Source organism: Heterocephalus glaber, unplaced genomic scaffold (assembly GCF_053883595.1).
Source record: "Heterocephalus glaber isolate CG9 unplaced genomic scaffold, H.glaber_assembly_v1.0 deba00001457, whole genome shotgun sequence".
Taxonomy (NCBI): Eukaryota; Metazoa; Chordata; class Mammalia; order Rodentia; family Bathyergidae; genus Heterocephalus; species Heterocephalus glaber.
The window spans coordinates 31,187,610-31,207,434 of record NW_028258305.1 but is presented as its reverse complement, the minus strand read 5'-3'; the positions used below and the strand labels follow the sequence as shown (position 1 = coordinate 31,207,434).

Sequence of the window (19,825 nt, the reverse complement as noted above, 5' to 3'; positions counted from 1 at the left end):
AGCTGTAGCTCATTGTTTTGAGTCATTACTCTTAATTGTGACATATCAGATTCTTTTTGAATACTGATTGCTCTTCTGGTTTGTAAAACAATACATTAAATATTATATCTTTTAAAAATTCATTATAAGTGTAACTTATTTCTGTGTAACTCTTACATATTGCTGTAGTATAGATTTTATATATATACACACACATTGTTTTGACTTAAAAAGTACATAAAATAAAACTCATAACTAAGTTTTATTAGCATAATAAAATATGATTACTGACCAGATTATCTCTGCTGGTGTAATGGACCATCCATCCTTCCTTCACCATTGTGCTGCTCTTCCTCTTTGTATGCTTGACAGACTGTACAACCCTCATTAGTGGAATGTTATTGCTTGTTGATGGACTAAAAGGTATTATAAATTTATGATAAATATCTGTAATTTTGATAAAAATATTGTAAACTCATCAAACATTTTTAAACTAAGCTAAAATTTAAAAAATATCTTAACACAAAGACTTAAGAAAATAAATTAGCCCTATTATTATGGCACACAATTTATACAAGACTGAGATTATATAAATATTCATTATTTATTATGAATGTTTGCTGGGGGCGCAGGTCAAAAAAAATATGGGAACAGAGTGAAGGAATGCTTGCTAATTAAAAGATTAGGAAGCAAGAGAGAGTCTCATCTGGTTTGCTTTGGAGGAATTTTCCTGCCTTAGGCATCATAAAGAATTAGCAAATTCACAAGGTAAAATACATATATAGCACTCAAATTCACATGGCTCAAATGTGGAGTTACTCCACAGATCATATTGTTGACAAAAAGTACTTCTAGCAGAATATATTTAAAGTAAAAAGACTAATAGTAATTTAAATTTAGAACTGTAAAGAGTCAATCAGATTATACTGAACTATGAGTCATGACTATAGCTGGAGAAAAGGACCAATCTGGTATGTGTGTGTAAAATACACTGTTTTGCAATTTGGGCAGCCAACAGTTAAATACTTTCTCTTAAATTATGAAATAATTTGTGATTAGGAAACTATATTAGTCTCCAAACAGGGTAAATACCAAGTTTTAGTAACAACAAAAACAACAGCAGCAGCAACAACATTAACAATAACAATTGTAATCTAATCAGAAGCCAAAGTGAATAAAAGATTACTTAGCCTTATGAGACTGACCCATTTCCTCTAAATAACTCTTCATTCACTGCTAATAAAAACCAAAATCTGCTAAAATACTTACATTTTGCTACAAAGTAGTATATCCTATAGGCTACAAACACTGTATATATATAAACATAGTGGAATATTTAAATCTTATAATCTGGTTATACTAAGTACCAATAAGAGTACTTCAGTAACTATGAAGCAATAGATTAATTATGGTGATATGAAAGTCATTCCCAAATACATCACCATCATCTTTGTGCACTGTTCTCGGGAGTAAATATAATGAATAGTGCTACTTTTTTTTCTTTTTGGTACTGGGGATCAAACTTGGGTCCTTGTGCTTGCGCAGCAGAGAGCGAAACCACTGAGCTAAATCCCCGGCCCCAGTGCTACTTTTACTATAAGGTAATCTGCCTGTATAAAGAAACTAGCTGCTTTAATACTGGCTACTTTAATAACAGTTTAATACTGGCCCCTTGTGGTGGCTACTGGCTGTATTTAAGTAAGGTATTTCAAGAAAGAACTCGTATTTTCCTATCTTGAGTATATGGCAAAGGAGATATAACTTACTTCAGAAATACTATGATAATACTATGGTACATGTAAAAGAATTACCTATGATTTAATTAGATTTTAAATTACATTTAAGGGTCTGCTTAAAGAAATGTAGCTTTTTCTCAATGTTCTGAAATAGTAATCTTGACCCTGCATTTGGAAGTAACTTCCACCACCTACACATTACCTGATGGTTTTAACAGCTTCATCATCTCGTTCCACATCGAGATCAGATGGATCCAGGAAGAACATTTTATCTTCTGGAGGAGATGGCTCTTCTGTGTCATCTAAACTACGATTACCCTCAGTGTTTATGTCATTATTATCAATGTCCATTGGTATATCTGTATCTGTTCCCATACTGGAAGGTTCTGGCAAGGTTTTAAATTAATTTCAGAGTTTTATATGAATGAAATGTCAACACATCTAAACAGAGCAATCTATTAAATAGAAAAAAGTTTCGGGCCGGGGATTTAGCTCAGTGGTTTTGCCGCCTGCTGTGCAAGTGCAAGGACCCGAGTTCGATCCCCGGTACCAATCAATCAATCAATCAATAAATAAAAGCTTCAAAAATTTTAACAGGAAATATCTGTGATTCAAGATAAGTATTTATTTCTCAGAGAAGTTACAAAATGCACAAATCATTAAGGTACAAAATAAATTTGATTGTATTAGAATTTTAAATTCCCTTACAAGAACAGGTACTGCGTATAAACAAAGTAAAAGATAAGCCTTCACTATTACATTATGATCAACTAATGTGGGAGGGCAAGGGGAGAATAGTCTTTTTAATAAATGGTTTTAGGACAACTGGATACCTACATGCAAAAGTGTGAAGTATGATTCTTTTCTTAAACCATATAAAAAATTAACTCAAAGTAGATCACAATCTAAAACGTAAGAGCTAAAATTATAAAACCCTTAAAAGAACACATACAAATAAATCTTTGTGCTCTTGGGTTAGGAAACACATTCTTTGATATAACACCAAAAACCAAAGTGACAAAAGAAAAACTAATAAAAAAGATTGTCACTGACTGGGAGAAAGTATCTGTGAATTGTGTATCAGATAAGGGACTTATATACAGACTATTGAAAAACTTTTATAACTTATAACAAAAAGAAATCATTTAGCAAATGGGCAAAGGACTTGAAAAGATAGTTTCCCAAAACAGAAATAAAAATAGCCAATAAGCATATGAAAAGATGTTCAACATTATCAGCCAACAGGGAAATGCAAGTGAAAAACTACAATAAGATACATGTCACACTTATTAGATGGCTGTAATAAAAAAGTAACAATTGGTGGCAAGAATACAGAGAAATTGGAATCCTTGTACACTGCTGGTGGGAATGTAAAATGGTACAGCATATTTGGAAAATAGTGTGGCAGGTCCTCAAAACATTTAACATAGAATATTATGTAACTCAATAATTGTATTAGATATCTACCTAAGTAAAATGAAATCATGTTCACAGAAAAATTATACTTAATTGTTCACAGCAACATTATTTATAATAGTCTCAAAGTGGACATCACACAAACATCCACTGACTGATGGATAAAATGTAGTGTCTCTCTGCAGAATAGTATTACTTGTCAATAAAAAAGTACGGAATACTGACATATACTACAATATGGATAAGCCCTAAAAATACTATGCTCAGTAAAAAAAAACCAATTACAAGATCACAAATTATATAATTCCACTTTATATAAAGTGTCTAAAACAGACAAACACAAAGAAATAGATGATTACTAGTTGTCAGTGGCTAGTGGGGAAGAGAGGCTATGAAGTCATTATTAATTACAGAAATTTTCAGGTGACAAAAAATGTTCTAACATCAGATTGTAATGATGACTGTGTAACTGTTGGTACACTAACTGGGTGAATTTAAGGTATGCAAATTCTATCTCACTAAAGTTATCAAAAAAGATTAAGTCACTAAGAGAAGGACTTATACCACATATAATTGAAAAAGGACTAGGACATAAAGTTAGCAGCAACTCCTGAAAATCTGTAATAACAAACAAAAATAAGCATTTGAATACACAACTTACAAGGCTAAAAACTCCAACTAACCAGTAAACATATGCTCAGACTTAGCAGCAATTAGAGAAACATAGAAATAAATATAAATAGAATTTCATATCCACTTGTGAAAAATAGAAAAGCACAAAAATACAAATATCTGAACTTATAAATTTAAGAGAAGATTTTAGTCATAAAAGAGGAAAGGGACCAAGAGACGGAGAGTGGGGAAAGGAAGGAGGAGATGAAAAAAAAAATAAGACGTGTTATGCATATGTACCAACTCCCCATGATGAACATAATCACTATGAACTGCAAACAAGTACTAATAAATAAAATAAATTTTAAAATTACACCATATTAATTCAGATTAACTGAAAGAGAAAACCAATTATACTTTGTCAATGACGTTAACTAGCTATGGTGCAAATGATAGTTTATACCCAAATTCATATGCGGAAATCCCAACTCCCAAGGTAGTGGTGTCAGGAGGTAGAGTCTTTGGTCAAGGATTAGGTCATAAGAGCTCTGCTCTCCTAAGTGGAATTAGTGGTCTTATAAAATAGGCCCAAAGGTGCTCATTCCTCCATTCTACCATATAAGGATGTGGTTAAAGGCACCATTACAAACCAGGAGATCAACCCTCATGAGACACAGATTCTGCCAGCACTTTGGGCTTCTTAGCTCTCCAAAGTATGAGATATGAATTTCTGTTGTTTGTAAGCTATCCAGCCTATGGTGTTCTAACAGCCCCGAAAGACCAAGACCATCAGCCACCACAGAAAATATGCCATAACAGAAAATGTTAAAATCTAGAAGCTTAATTTTTATTCCTTATGCTTTTCCTACAAAATTATTTCCACTTATTTTTTTTACCAGTCATATAAATTGTTAAAGGAAAATGATGTTGAAAGCCCTTACTGCCTTCCTTTGGAAAAAAAAAAAAAGGTAATGGCTTTACTTAGTATTACTTAAAAACTGAGGGGAAAAAACAGCACAAAAGGGAAAATATTTGAATAATGATTATTTAATGGAGAAAGAGACATGCAGTATGTGTTCTAATAACTATGAACTCAAGAGCAAGATCTTATGGGTTTAAATTCTAGCTCTGCCACCTACAGGCTGGATTTTGGACCAATTATTTACTCTGTATGACTTAGTACTTCCTCAGGATAACCTCCCCACAAGTCACTCAACCCTTTGGGATCAGTTTCTTCATCTGTATAATGAGGCTAATACCATTTGTACAATGCTGCAAAAATGTGTTGTCAGGTCTGTGCTTCTTTCTCTTATCTCAAAGGGTGGTTGTTCTGTTTAAATGTTAATACTTTTAGAGTTCAGAACAGTGTTAGCATAGTAAGCAGTAAATAAATATTAAGAATTTTAGGGGCCGAGGATTTAGCTCAGTGGTGCTGCTGCCTGCCTTGCAAGCGCAAGGTCCCGAGTTCGATTGCCGGTACCAAAAAATAATTTTTAAAGAAGAAACAAACAGCAGAGTTTCAGAACAAGTATCTTTTTTTTGTCTACAGATGGAAGAGGATATGCAGCACCACAGGCTATCTCAGATTACAAAGTGGTAGGTGGGTTAAGGAAAGATGGGGAAGCATAATTACTAATAAAGGTATAATATCACTCTATTTGATTATTAAATCAGAAGAAAACCTTAAGGAAACAAAGTAAAAAACAAAATATGTAAATATAATCTTACACAAAAGAATCATAACCTTTTCTGACCTTTTATGGAAATTAAGAAAAATAATTGTACCTCCATTGAAAGTAACCTCCCCAAGGCAGTCTCTTGGTACTTTTGATGCACAGCGTTTATGGCAATTGAATTTGCAATCTAAAATAAAATTATCAGTTTATTATTATATGTAGATAGGCAATATCAGATTTGGCTAGACTAATTATTAACAGAAGAAAATCAGTAATCATGATGTTGCTGCTAAAAAAAAAAAAGGGTCATTCTCAACTAAGAACTCGTCTTTTTTTTGAGATGGGTCTTGCTAAGTAGTCCAGGCTGGCCTTGAACTCACAGTTATCCTCCTGCCTCAGCCTCCCAAATGCTAGGATTACAGGCATGCACTGCCAAGCCCAGTGGAACTCAAATCTTGACTAAAGGTTTGGTTTCAACTTCTGATGGCACATTTTAATAGTTGTTTAACCTTCCACATGTAACTTAACCCTACTACATCAGTTTCTTCAACTGTATAATGAAGCTAATACCATTTGTATAATACTACAAAAATATGCTAGCTGGTCTGTTTCCTTTTCTTACCTCATATTCATCTTTCTACACCCGTGATAAAATTTTAATCCAATATATGTCAGCTACATTATTTTCAATTTCTTAAGTATTAATGCTTGATGCATATACAGAAAGGAGACTGAGATTCAACAGTTACAAGGAATCTAATAAAGGTTTTTACACACTAAAGGACTCAGTTTCTCAAGCACAAGGTCTCCCATTCTTATATGACGGTTCTCTTCAGCCTACAAGAAGAACCTCAGAGTCTATAGCATTGTAAATCAGGGTTAGATAAAATCTTTCTTCAACAGAAATGCAAATCCCTTGGTCCCAAGCCTTAGGAACTCTAGGAGTAGGGCTGACAAATGTGTCTTAATGAGCTCTGCAAGTGACATTAAACTTAAACCCACTAATGTAACTATATCTAACGCCACCTCTGAAACAAATCTAACAGCAATAACTGGGTAAAAAAACTTTGAATCTTGACTTGGAATGCTTTGTAGTTCTTGTGAGTCAAGGAAGTCTTACGTATTATGTTACCAGCATAAGCTGAAGATCATTATTGGGGGAAAAAAGCCCCTAAAAATTAAGAATTTGGTGAATAAAATTCAATTAAACAAAACATGATCTTTATGAGAGTCCTAGGAAAAATTCATATATGATATTAATATCTCGCACCCTCTTAACAGATTCGGTTTTATCTATGAACTCTGCAAATCTTGAATATAATATGGTTCCTTTTTTTCTTTGAAAATTTAGAGCCAAATTTGTGGCCCACCTGTATCACATATGCAAATTCTTTTTTTTTGGAGACACGGTCTTGCTATGTAGATTAGGTTGGCCTTTAACTCAGAGATCCTCCTGCCTCAAGCTCTCAAGTGCTGGGACACAGGCATGCACCACCACACTCACCCTAAGTACTACGAAGGTTCTAACGGCAGGCATTTTTATTTCTTTATGGTCTTAACCCATATTTTTAGTAATTTGTTCATGGTTTGTTTTTGGTACCGGGGATCGAACTCGGGACCTTGCACTTGTGAAGCAGGTGCAGGAACCACTGAGCTAAATCCCTGGCCCCATTTGTTTGTTTTATTATGTTTCACACATGATTTCAAGATGCCTTAAGGTTTTTATACAGCAAAAGAGAAAATAAGATAAATTGATGAAGGAATAAATGAGAGAAAAAGTTTTTAATCCAGTGTATCTATCTTAAACTATATCTTTTTTAGCTTAACAAATGCATGAAAATGATGATTATTTCACTTTTTAAATATCTTAATGCATATTATAAAAATAAAGAATCACTGAAGTAATTTATTTCTTATTAATTATTGGAAAAGCTTAGCTGTTCAGAAATATAATCTGCCATTTTCTGAACTAATATAAGTGTAAAACGTTATTCTCCTAAAATTCTAAAAAGGTAAACTAATAACCCATTAGAGTTTTATTTAAAAATTCATCAACTGACATATTTTAGTTCCTCTACAAAATACTGTGCTTTTCTGCATTTTGTTTTAGAATGTTTCCAATCTATTTTTATCCTGGTAGGTATTATTAATTTACCTTTACTAAGATTATTTGTTGGTTAGGATTTTTATATCTGTCATTAATGTTCTTTCTTAAACCAATTTTTAGTGGCTGCCTGCCAATATATTTTTCTGCTGATATTTTATAGCATTAATTTATGTATTAACATATTCAAATTAAGCTGTTGAAATACAATTTCAATGTTTAATTATGCCTGCACAATGGTGATTAAATATTTGACAACAAATGTAGAAGGTATTCTCTAAGTGATGTTATATGCTGTCATATATTGTGAAGAAAAGTTCTTTTTCCCTTTTGCAATGCTGGGAATGAAACTCAGGGCCTTATGCATGAGTGGCTGAGCCACATCTCCAGCCTTTTTCTTACAAATTTAAGTTAAAGTGATACTAACTATCTTATTATACGTTGCAAGTAAGGACTACTGCAAAAATCTCAATAATGTTTTATTTAAATCACTTGATAATCTGGCTCCACAAATACTTCTATTATATTTTTAAAAAGCATGATACCAAGAACTGTTAAATTAATTACATGAGACCACTTAACATGGGATTCAGTCACTAATAAATTAAAATATTTTAATTCCCGTGTTCACTATACTATTTAGCACTGGAGAGAAGATATTAAACAAAGAGACAAAATTATCTTTAAATAGCAAAAAAGCTTACAAACAAAATCAATCCATTATTCCATTAAAAAACCTGTTTGGTTAAGAGATATTTGGGGAATACTTTGGTAATTGTGTTGGGTTACTATCCAAGTAAGGATGGTCTCTCTTTTAATTTAAGTGGCTTCTTCTACATCCTACTTATTTCATTGTGATTATTATTCAGAATGACATTTTTGTACTGCTCTCCTACCTATATAATTAAAAACAAAAAAATCCAAATCCCTGTAGTGAGTTTACATATGTAGGTATTTTTTATTGTTTTTGGTACCAGGGATCGAACTCGGGACCTTCTGCTTGCGAGGCAGGTGGCGGAACAACTGAGCTAAATCCCTGGCCCCTTACATATATATGTATGAATACTGTTACTATTTCTATTTTGAGTAGTGTCTGGGTCTACAATCAGAAAGATTTAAGCTCAAATGTCAGTTTTGCTGCTTAGAAGCTGTTCTATACTGCTAAGTGTTAAACATACAGGAAAGTAGTCATAGATCCAAATTCTACTTTTTCTATTTATTGGCTATGTAATCTTAAGAAATGTACTTAAATAGAAAATGATTACTATTACTAATAGCAAAAGGATTATTTCACATATAGTTTCTTTGAATTATTGTCTTTTTTAGCACAGTGGCTGGTACGTAGTATAAACATTGCAAAAAATACTAGTTAACATATATACATACATGTATTCATATATATTTTTTCTTTTCTCTTTTAAGTTAACTGCAAGAACAATTTCTTCAGCAAATGTTTCTGAAATATAAATGTTTAAACCTATGTTTATTAACAAAAACAGACACGAATTTTACTTTAGGTAACATCCAATCCTACCTTTGCACTGCATTCCTTGGCGAAAAAGACCTTTCAGTAGCCGCTTGCAGTACTGACATATTGTGGGACGGCCATAAGAGTGAACAGCAAATGTGTGTGGAACTTTAACTCTGCACATTACCATCTTTTCCATCCAGATTGGGCGACCACTCCAAGATGGAATTCTCTTGCTTGGTTCTTGGTAGATATGTGACTAAAATGTAAGTAATTCTCATAAGTTTAAGTCACTATCAAAAACAAAGTATCAGGAGCAAAGCTTAACCACAAAAGTCATTTATTTAGCATGCCAAAGCCAACATTCTAAAAATGCAGATCTGAGCAGTTTCCTTTGGAAAGTTGAATTTACCAAATCTTGAAAAGTACAGATTCTTTTTTTGCCCTATTATTTATGCTAAACAAACAGTTAAGGTATGTTAATTCTCACTTATATACATTCAGATTGTTATTTGCCATGCACATTTAGCATTTAAAAAATAAAAACCAAAACCTTAAAATGAGCTTATAACATGTTCAAATCTACTCAAAAGTTATTAAGGAATTAGCTACAGGAAAAGTAAATTCAGGAAGTAATGTTGCATTACCGAAAATGATGTCTGAAAATATTTTGGAACCAATCTTAGATTTTCAAATTTATCTCAACCAACATTAAGATATGTACGTAAAAATTTAAGTGTAGTCTGGTGCAGTGGCAGAGGTCTGAATCCCATCAATCTGGGAGGCTGAGGCATGAGGATCACAAATTCAAGACCACCTGTCTCAAAAATTAAAAGCAGCAGGGACTGTAGTTCTGCGAGAAGGCTCTGGCTTCAATTCAGTTTTACCCCTCCACTCCCCAAAAAGAAGTCTAATTAATTTTGGTTCCATAAATGGCAGATACAGAACAAATTAAAATAAGCTTTAGCCTCAGTAATTATGCTGTAAGTAGTTCCTTAACATTTTCAATATTTTCCAGTTCTTTGGGTTTTTTTCTCCCAGGTAAGCAAAACCACAAAATTAAAGAACAATTTAAAAATCTTTATGTAAGAGAGGTGTGGTAGGGAGGCTGAGGCAGGAGGACTAAAGGTTCAAGTTTCATCTGTACAATTTAGTTGAGACCCTATCTCAAAATAAAAAAGAAAAAGAACTGGGGATGTAGCTCAGTGCTGGTCTCCCTGAGTCTGCCTAGTATTACCCAAAAAAGTATCCTAAGGGACATGTGGATTTTTGTAACTATGGCTCTTTCTATATAAAAGAATATGTAAACAAACTAAATTATATGCCAATTCAGTATGGCTCATTATATCCACTCAACAAACATTTATTTATTATATACCAGGCCTTATCTTATGTATTTGGGACCCAAAAATGAATAAATCATAATCCACATTCTCAAGCTTAAAAACCAAATACCTAACTGCTGCCTAGATATATTAATAGATTCTATTGTAACTACTTGCATATTCACACCAGAAGTGAGATCCTGAGATTGTTTAGTTGCCTTCTGTGTCCAGTAATATTTATCACCCAGAGAGGTTGAGTCATTCTACATTGGTTTGTTCAACCAATGGAAACAAAAGTCAAAAGAAATGCAGAGACTAAATTTCTAAAATGAATTTTGAAGCAGTTTAATTCAGGAACAGTACAAAAAGAATGTTAAACCCCAAACCACACTCGAGGGCTTCAGATGTCCAAGGGTGTCCTACTCTAGTCTGGCTCACTCTTCCCCCTTCTGCCATGTATGGCCTAACTTCAGCCAAAGAACACTACAGGGATTCTGCAAAGCTAAGAAAGAAACCACAGGCAACTATAACAAGATGTTTTAAGTCTTTGCTCATCCCTGGCTCCCTATTCTAGTGTGACTCAACACTATGCTTCTCTTGCTCCTGCTTCTACCACTTTCGGTCTATATCAAGTTCAAAACCCACAAGATGGAATAAGACTGCTTTAGCCAGTCATCATCCAAGGTACTCTTTAAAATAAGTTTCATAACAATCCTTTTCATATGCCAATAGCAAATGAGTGCCTTTTGGTCAGGTCCAACTGGGACTGGGGTATTAAGGAAACAGTACAGAACATGTGTGCCAGAAACTACTGAGGGAATGGTGGTCGTAGCAACCACCTGATTTGTCATATCCAGTACAAAGTTATCTATGTTATTATTCCTAGTTCAAATATGAAAATAAACAGGCTTAAAAGAATACTACCAAGTGGCAGTGTTAGAATCAAGACTTAAATTTCGGTTTTCTACATTGTAGTCCAGTGATTGTTAATCTCTTCCCCATCTCAATATACCTGGGATTACAAACAACCCCACCAGAGCCGGCTGTGGTGGCACATGGCTATAATCCTGGGGAGGCAGGAAGATCATTCTGAGTTTTAAGGTCGGCCTGAACTACAAAGTGAGATCCTGTCTCAAAACCCACCCCCCAAAACAAAAAACAAACAAAAACAACAACAAACCCACCAGTAACAAAGCTTTGCTTCTCTGTTGAATGAGGAAGGCAGGAAAGGTATGGTAGATTTAAAGAGAATTTTGGAGGAGGATGTTAGTATAGTTAGCTAGAGAATTCGGTGAGGCTAGGAATTTAGTTCAGTGGTAGAACTTCTTGCCTAGGATGCTCAAGGCACTGGGTTTGATCCCTATCACTACATAGGGAAAAAAGAGGGGAAGGGAAGGGAGTTTGAGCCATTGAAACTAGAGTAACTAGGGCTGGGGATTTAGCTCAGTGGTTCTGCCACCTGCCTCACAAGCGCAAGGTCCCATTACCAAAAAAAAGAAGAGTAACTAGAACTGAGTGAAAATTCTTAAAGTCCCCTACTTATAAACTGGTGCTTAGCTTGAACTGTTGTTTCTTCTCTGTGTATGTAGGCAGAAATTTTCTAAAAATGTGATTATTTCCACAGTTTAGGTTTAAGCTAGCATTTGACTAATGGCTCACAGAAATCTGTAACACTGCTAATTCTCAATTATATAAAATAATAAAATCAAAGTATTTTAAAATGAGTAATTTCTCAATTACTAGCTCTGGAGTATTACTTGGTGATTATTTCCATTTTGTACATACTTAGACCCAATATTTTCTATCTAGTGTGATTCTGTCCTTTCTGTCCCCTCAGGAATATACTTCTTTGGCTTAAGATTGCTTTGGGTATTCTGGATCTTTGGTGTTTTCATATGAATTTTAGGAGTGTTTTTTTTCTAGTTTTGTGAAGAATATCACTACAATTTTGATGGGGACTACATTAAATCTGTAGATTACTTTTGGTAATATGGCCATTTTAACAATATTAATCCTGCCAATGATGAACACTGAAAGCCTATTCATCTTCTAGTGTCATCTTCAATTTCTTTCTTTAGTATTTTGTATTCACTGTAGAGTTCTTTTACCTCCTTTGTTAGGTTGATCCCTAAGTATTTTTTTGAAGCTACTGTGACTAGAATTATTTTCCTGGTTTCTTTCTCAGCTAGTTCTTTACTGCTTTATGAAAAAAAGACATTGACTTTTTAATGTTGATTTTGTATCCTGCTACTTTGCTGAACTTGTTAATCAGCTCTAAAGTATTTTACTGGAGTCTTTAGAATTTTCTACACATAGGATCACAAGGTCTTCTTGGGCTCTCAAAACAACACACCTCTTGCCCTATCTTCTTCATTCCCAGGTAAATTCCTTGAGGAGTTTGGTGTATAAAATGCACTAATTATACAGCCATTCACTCTCAATACCTATGCCACACTATTCTTTTTCTATTTTAGAAATCTCACCCTACAGCTAAGCAACAGGAATCTATAGGAATTTTATGACAGGATTTCAGAAGCTTTTACTCTAGTATATCAGGATAGCAAAATCTTGTATAACCAGGATGTCAAGCCCAAAGCCTACATTTTGCCACAGATTTATAGAAGACTGAAAAGTTAACAGAAACAATTAAATGATAAGATTACAATCTATGAATGGAAGTCATTTCAAACACTATTAAATGTGTAAGAGAGTTCTTTCTTCCCTGATCTACTACTTTTACTCTTGAGAGGCACAATATATTAGCAGGGAAAAATCACAGAAGATTAATGAGATCTGGGTTTAACTCTAATATCTATTAATTTTCTTTTTGACTTCAGACAAGTCACTAAGCCATTTTGTGTGTCCACTGTCTTATGTGTAACACATCTGATATACCCCATATTGTGAGGATCAATGGAGTCATTCATTCATTTGTTAACAAGTACTAGTAAGTACCTACAGGCATTGTGTTGGGTACAATGGGGCACATAAAGACAAAAGTATTAGCTTCTCTAATCCTAAACTCTTTGGGAAAGAACTAACATTGGGAAAGACACAAACATTATATTAGGTAGAATGTTACACACACAATTAGAAAGGTTTGAAAAATACAATGCCATTCATATTTTTCTAGGGCAGTGGAAAATTAGGAAAAGTAGCTTTTGAGGTAGATCTGGAAAAACCATGTAGGATGGGCAACAATAAGAGCAAAGTAAGGGGGAACAAGGGAGTGTCTAGGAAATGTTAGAGCAGTACAGACTTTCAGGAATATAAAGCATACAAAGGTTTCTGTGATGGTTAATCTTGGCTGTCAATTTGACTGAATTGAGAGCTGCCTAGAAGACAGGTAAAGCACATGCTCTTCTATATCCTATAGAAGCACTAGGAATAACTAGTAAAATGTCCTATTACCTTAGAATACATACCTCTTCACTGAGCAGAGGTACACATTCAGGCTGGAGAGGTCTTGGAACTGTGAGGCCAGGTCCTGGGAGAGACACATTTGACAGACGTCTCTTTCTTACTCCACTACAGTTATTTGGAATCTTGAAGGCACATCTTTTATGATAATTTAATCCACAGCCTAAACATATTTTAAAAAGCAAAATGTAAGATTATTATATTATAGATTATTATATTATATTATTATATTTTAAAAAGCAAAACGTAAGATTATTGGTTAAGAGTAAAATATAAAAATTAGTGCTTCTTTTATTTATTTTCTCGGCAACAATACTATCCTAAATAAAAACCAGTATGAGAAGGTCTGAGTGAAAGTTTATAAATTGAACAAGAATAATATGTAGGGAGAAATGTGTATTTAGAAAGGTTAAGTTAGCTGGAACAGTGGATTTTGTAGTCCCTAAAGCAATCAACTAGGAATGTGTTAGAAATGTAAATTACTGGGCTTTACTCTAGATTTACCGAATTAGAAACTCTGGGTATGGGGGCTAGCAAAGTTTTCTGATACTTGGTAAATTTTGAGAACCAGTGGCTTAAAACACTAGTTAGCAGCAAACTGTCCTGTGTAATAAATACTTCCCATAATGAGAAATTATATAAAACCTGAATTTTAGTATTTATAAATACAAGTTTTACTGGATAACAGCCATGCCATTTGTATTTTATGGTTAGTTTCACATTACAATAACAGAGTTTCGTCACAACAGAGACCATATGGCCTGTGAAGCTTAAGATATTTACTCTCTGATCTTTTACAGAAAAAAGTTTATTGGCTCTCCACATAGAAGACTGCTCCTTAATCTAAATGTATATCTGCAGCCTACCCCCCAGTAATGCTAATTCAGAAAATCTTTGACAATTTTGTTGTTGCATACAAGAGATTTAACTTTCTAAAAAGATAAGGAAGTCAGTGAACTTTCTAAAAAGTTGATATGGTAAGTAAGGAGTTTAGTATTTACTGAGCCACTGCTTTGTATCAAATGTTCTATCCATTTACCTTATTTAACCAGTTATGAAACTGGTAAGGTAGAACATATTTATATAGAAATCAGTCCTCAAAGAGGACTAGGAACTTGCCTCAGGATAGGAAGAAGTAGGTAGCAGAGGTAGGTCCAGAATCCTGATCTCTGCAATTGTAAAGTTGGATACTGCCTTAACACTTATCCTGATCTTGGTTTTTCATTGATAATAAAAAAATGGAAATGTGACATACTCTTTCAAATGACTATAAAAATTTTAAAACACATACCTTCACATTTTAGCCCCTGACGTACCAATCCCCAGAGCATCTCACCACAATAATCACAAAAAGTAGGAGCTTTGTAAGAATGTACATATAGAGTATGTGGACGAATCTGGAAGTCTTCTACTGTGGCCAAAGCTTTTAAAAAAGAGAAGCATTAAATTTTTTATTTGTAATTGCAAAGCGAGTAGGAATGCTCACCATTTTGTCAAAACATAGAATATTCTTTTCCTAAAAGTTTCATCTGACCATAAAAATAAACTATTTTGGGGATTTAATACTGTGAATTTAAAAAACTGATTTTTAAACTCTAGGAAGTTTCCCAGCTTCAAATAAGTTGAGCTCCAATTCACCTTGAAGGTCTGTAGGCTAGGTATTTGGATCTCCAAAAGTGCTTTCTCAGAATGACAAGACTGCAAATAGCTGTTAGCTCTATGTCAGTCAATTAAAAACTGTTTAGTGCTGAGCACTGCAGTACATGCCTGTAATTCCAGCACTTAGGAGTCTGAAGAAAGTTATCACATTTGAGGCTAGTCCAGGCTATAGTGGGACCTGTCCATAAAAACAAAAATATCTGCTCCAAAACTCTTTAGCTTATTATAAACTGGGATATAGAACACTAAAGTAAAAAGTAAAAACATGGTAGGGGGAAAAATAGTACCTGCCCTCCTCCCCAGCAAAACAAAAAAACAACCTGTGGAACCTAACTTTAATTTATTGTAATACTTCTGTGGGAAAAGATACTGAGTTCTAACTTAGGATCCCATTCTGGAGACAGAACATTCTGTCTGTTCTCCATAGTCCTAGTGGTTAAGAGAAAAAGACTTTCCCTTCAATGAACAACAGGACACAGAAATCTTCCTCCCACATCAGCCTGCAAGTCATTAAGCATGTCCCTGTGACCTGATGACAGATCCATAGCAAAAAGGGATGGATAGGAGTATGATCTTCAGGGAAGACAGGGAGTCAAGTCCTTCATGAGTGAAGAGGAAGATAAAGAATAGGAAGTATAGAGATGGTCTGCTGTTGTGGTGTAGAAGACAAGTGCACGCAGGGGAGCTAGATGAACAGGATTAGAAGTAGAAGATGAATTGAAATTTTAAGAGTATCTCAAGAACAAGTGAGTACTGGTGGAGGGAAAAGTGATAGCAGGGCTCTGAACCCTTGGGGAGCCAGCTTGCTTCCTTTCTCCCAACAATCCCCCTTTCTTGCCAAAAAAGCATTGCAGACCTACTGTGTGCATCATTATAGCTTCCTCTCTTCCTTTATACTCCTCACAAACAATCCTGTCCACATGCTGTTGGCTAATAGTGGAAATAGCAGGAGTTAAGGAATAAGGAATGACAAGAATGAGTAAAGTAGGAAAAGGAGAAATCCCACTGGAAACAAAAAGAGAAGAATGTAAGACATGAAAACAGCAAATATTGTCACTTCTTCTTCTATATGGTTCAGTGTTTTTCCACTTTTCCTAATTTTCTTTCCTAACTCTCAATTCTCAACTGTAATAGAATTTTAATACTGTTTCATTTCTTCAACTCAGAGAGAAAGAATATATTTCCCTTCCAGTTCAGCTGATAATTCCTTTGGCTTAGTAACACTCAAGTGAGTCACAGTTCATTTTCCTACTTTCCCATCTGTGATCTAACTTTCCTGAAAGTAAAAACAAACAAACAAAAAAACACACAGTAACATAATTGAAAGGAGTAGGCAACTGTATAGTACCAAGATTAAGTGTAATAGAACACAGCATTTAGTACAGAATATTAAACTCTGAAAAAAAAATAAAAAGAGAAAAAAATAAAAGGAGCTATTTACTTACCTGACAGAACAACTTCTACTAGATCTCCTTCATGTATTTCATCTGCTGAGGTAATCAGCTGCAAAATATTTTCAGAGTTCATGTCATGGCGGAAGAGAAGAATTTTTTCATACATGCCAAAGAATCCACACTCTGGAAACTGTGGGAAAATGGTCCTGTATTAATATACCCATAGCTTTCCATTTTTATGTTATGCTTCAATGTTATGAAAGAATTGTAAATACAATGTTTTAGCTAACAGCTACATTAATATTGTATCTAAATGTGATCCATGTACTCAAGCATCCTGTCTGATTTTAAAGTTCAGATACAGAAAAATAAATTTACAAATAAATAATTAATAATTACCTTGAAACATGTATCTCTTAGAAAAAAAAGACTATCTAAACAGTTGGTGGAGAATACAATCTTCAACTTACTGCCCTTTTTCCTTCCCTCCTTCTATCTCTCTTTCTTGTTAGTACCAGGGACTGAAGCCAGGGCCTTTGCACTGAGCTACATTCCCAGCCCTTTTTAAATTGTTATTTTGAGACAGGGTCTAGTGATGTCACTAAATAGCCCAGGCTGGGCTTGAATTTACAATACTCCTGCCTTAGTCTCTTGAGAGATGGGATTACGGGCGTGTGCCACTATGCCTAGCTATGTTACTCTATTTTTAGATGGCCTACACAAGCAATCCTTTTTTCATTCTTTAGGACTGCACTGTCTAGTGGTTAGCCACTGCTATCATTTGTTCCCCAATGTTTCATGTATTATTAAAGCCTTGGTCATCAGGGTACTATTGGGAGGTTGTGTTGGAGCCCTTTGCGGGGGCTCTTCAGGTCACTGGGGATATGTCCGTGAAGGGGATTTTGGTACTCCAGTCTCTCTCACGCACTCTTGCTCTGTCACCATGAGGTGTTCGGTTCTGCTCTGCTATATGCTCTTGCCATAATTTATTACCTTGCCTGAAGCAACAGAACCAACTAATCATGGACTGGAACCTCTAAAACTGAGAGCCAAAATAAAGCTTTTCTAAGTTGATCATGTCAGGTATTTTTTTTTTTTTTGTACCAGGGATCGAACTTGGGACCTTGTGCTTGCAAGGCAGGCAGCAGAATCACTGAGCTAAATCCCTAGCCCCATGTCAGGTATTTTTTATAGCAATAAGAAGTTGACTAACACAGCTACTAATCACATGAAGTTATTTAAATATGAAAAAAGTAAAATTAAAAGTTTAGTTCCTCAATCACTTTAGCAATATTATAAGCACCCAACTGCTACCTTGACTACAGGCTATGGAACTAGATGGTGCAGATATAGAACAATCCACTATTCTGGTAAATTTGATCGAACAAGGCTAGAATACCAGTAATTTTCAAACTACAGTCACAAGAGTACTGATTCCAATATCCCTACAATATTCTTATTCTAGTACCGTCATGGCGAACCTTTTAGAGCTTTCAATGATAACAAACAGCATGCTGCAGCATGTGTGCCATAGGTTCACTACCAGTGTAATATTAATATTTATCTACTATCTTTTATTTTTGAGGTATATAAATTTTTTTTTTGTGGCACTGGGGATTGAACTCAGGACCTTGCGCTTTCGAGGCAGGTGACGGAACCACTAAGCAAAATCCCCGGCCCCAATATATAAATGTTTTAATCACAGATTTTTTTACTGTATGCAATTAACTGTATTTCACAACTAGCATCTTACAAAAGACAGTACCATTATGTCTGTAAAAAGTACTGAAATTAAACACAGAGTAGCTCCAGCTCTGATAACACAGAGAGGGGAGTGTCCAGGTCATCTTCACCCAGAGAAGCCTCATCACTGAATGGAGAATCTCATTAAACTTTATTTTCCTCAGTTTCTTAATCACTTCTGTCCTGCCATGCAAATACACAGATTATGCCAAGAAGTACCACATTTTCATGACAAGCATATTTGTGTGCAACCCATAATTTGAGTTTTACATAAAATTAAAAATTTTAATTTCATTGAATTGGCTTTTATTGTAATCTCTGCCTACAAAACATTTCCAGACTTAACATTTTGGCAATTAGATGTCATGAAAATGTTGTTGAATTATTCATATGCAGTGTTATTGGTAAGTCTATTTTCACTTTTAGTGAATTCTAACACATATTCTCTACTATTGGCATGTAATGAATTTAAATTTTTTATGACATACTGCAAGCTGCCTAAATATTTATTATTTGAGAATTATTGTATTATTTGTGAAACAAATAGTTATATGTCTACTACCTTTTTTAAGTCTACTCACTGTAATTCTAAACACATGGGCTTATTACTTTACCTTTCTTTTAGAAAAATCTCTGACCAAAGCAAGAGACTTGCAGATTTGCTCACATATGGCCTGTTTCTTTGTAGTATTTCAAGGCTTCTACATTTTGTGACGCTAGTGTGCCAAGAGACTCTGGGGATTAGTATGCAGACTAAAATATGAAGATAAATGTCTAATATAAAAAGCAAATTATTTGAAGTTAAGAGAGAATTTACAAAATAACCATGCATGGTTTTCCAATCAATTATTAAAAAATGAGCCCATCTTTGAAACTACCAGGGCCTTGGGACATGCTGTTCTGGAAAAAATTTCAGGTCTCAAAAATTATAAACTCACTGGCCTTTTAGCCTCTTGTAGAATAACTTTTAATCATTAAAACTATAAAGTATGTCAGGCCATATAAGACCTGGGTTGAGCAGCCTGATAAGAATCAGTCACATTAAACTGTAAATGCACTTTTTGCAGGGATGGTGCTGACATGTGATTTACCTGCTTCACATGGTAGCCCTGCTCTGTGAAGACCCATGAAAGAAATTTCTGATTGGTTTCATAACATGAACAACCTGATCATGTAGTTAATCATGTTTTCTTATTTATTTTATCCAATGGAAAAAAATAGCTAAATTTGTACACCACTTTTAGTATCAGTCTATTTTATGACAGGTGTTTTAGGTACAGAAACCAACCCAGC

General features: G+C 34.4%; 1 protein-coding gene across 6 annotated transcripts in view; it reads right to left on the bottom strand.

Annotated features, from left to right (window-relative positions):
- The window catches only part of Prkd3 (protein kinase D3), a 76,863-nt gene that overhangs the window by 28,819 nt on the left and 28,219 nt on the right, over positions 1 to 19,825 (bottom strand). For all 6 annotated transcript variants that reach the window (XM_013070180.3, XM_004839299.4, XM_087216133.1 and 3 more), the window contains exons 3-9: positions 16,841 to 16,979; positions 15,028 to 15,159; positions 13,742 to 13,899; positions 9,058 to 9,250; positions 5,529 to 5,606; positions 1,918 to 2,101; positions 272 to 395 (exon numbers count right to left, since the gene is read on the bottom strand). In XM_013070180.3, coding sequence (XP_012925634.1) covers positions 272 to 395; positions 1,918 to 2,101; positions 5,529 to 5,606; positions 9,058 to 9,250; positions 13,742 to 13,899; positions 15,028 to 15,159; positions 16,841 to 16,979 — 1,008 coding nt within the window. The remainder of the gene's footprint in view (positions 1 to 271; positions 396 to 1,917; positions 2,102 to 5,528; positions 5,607 to 9,057; positions 9,251 to 13,741; positions 13,900 to 15,027; positions 15,160 to 16,840; positions 16,980 to 19,825) is intronic.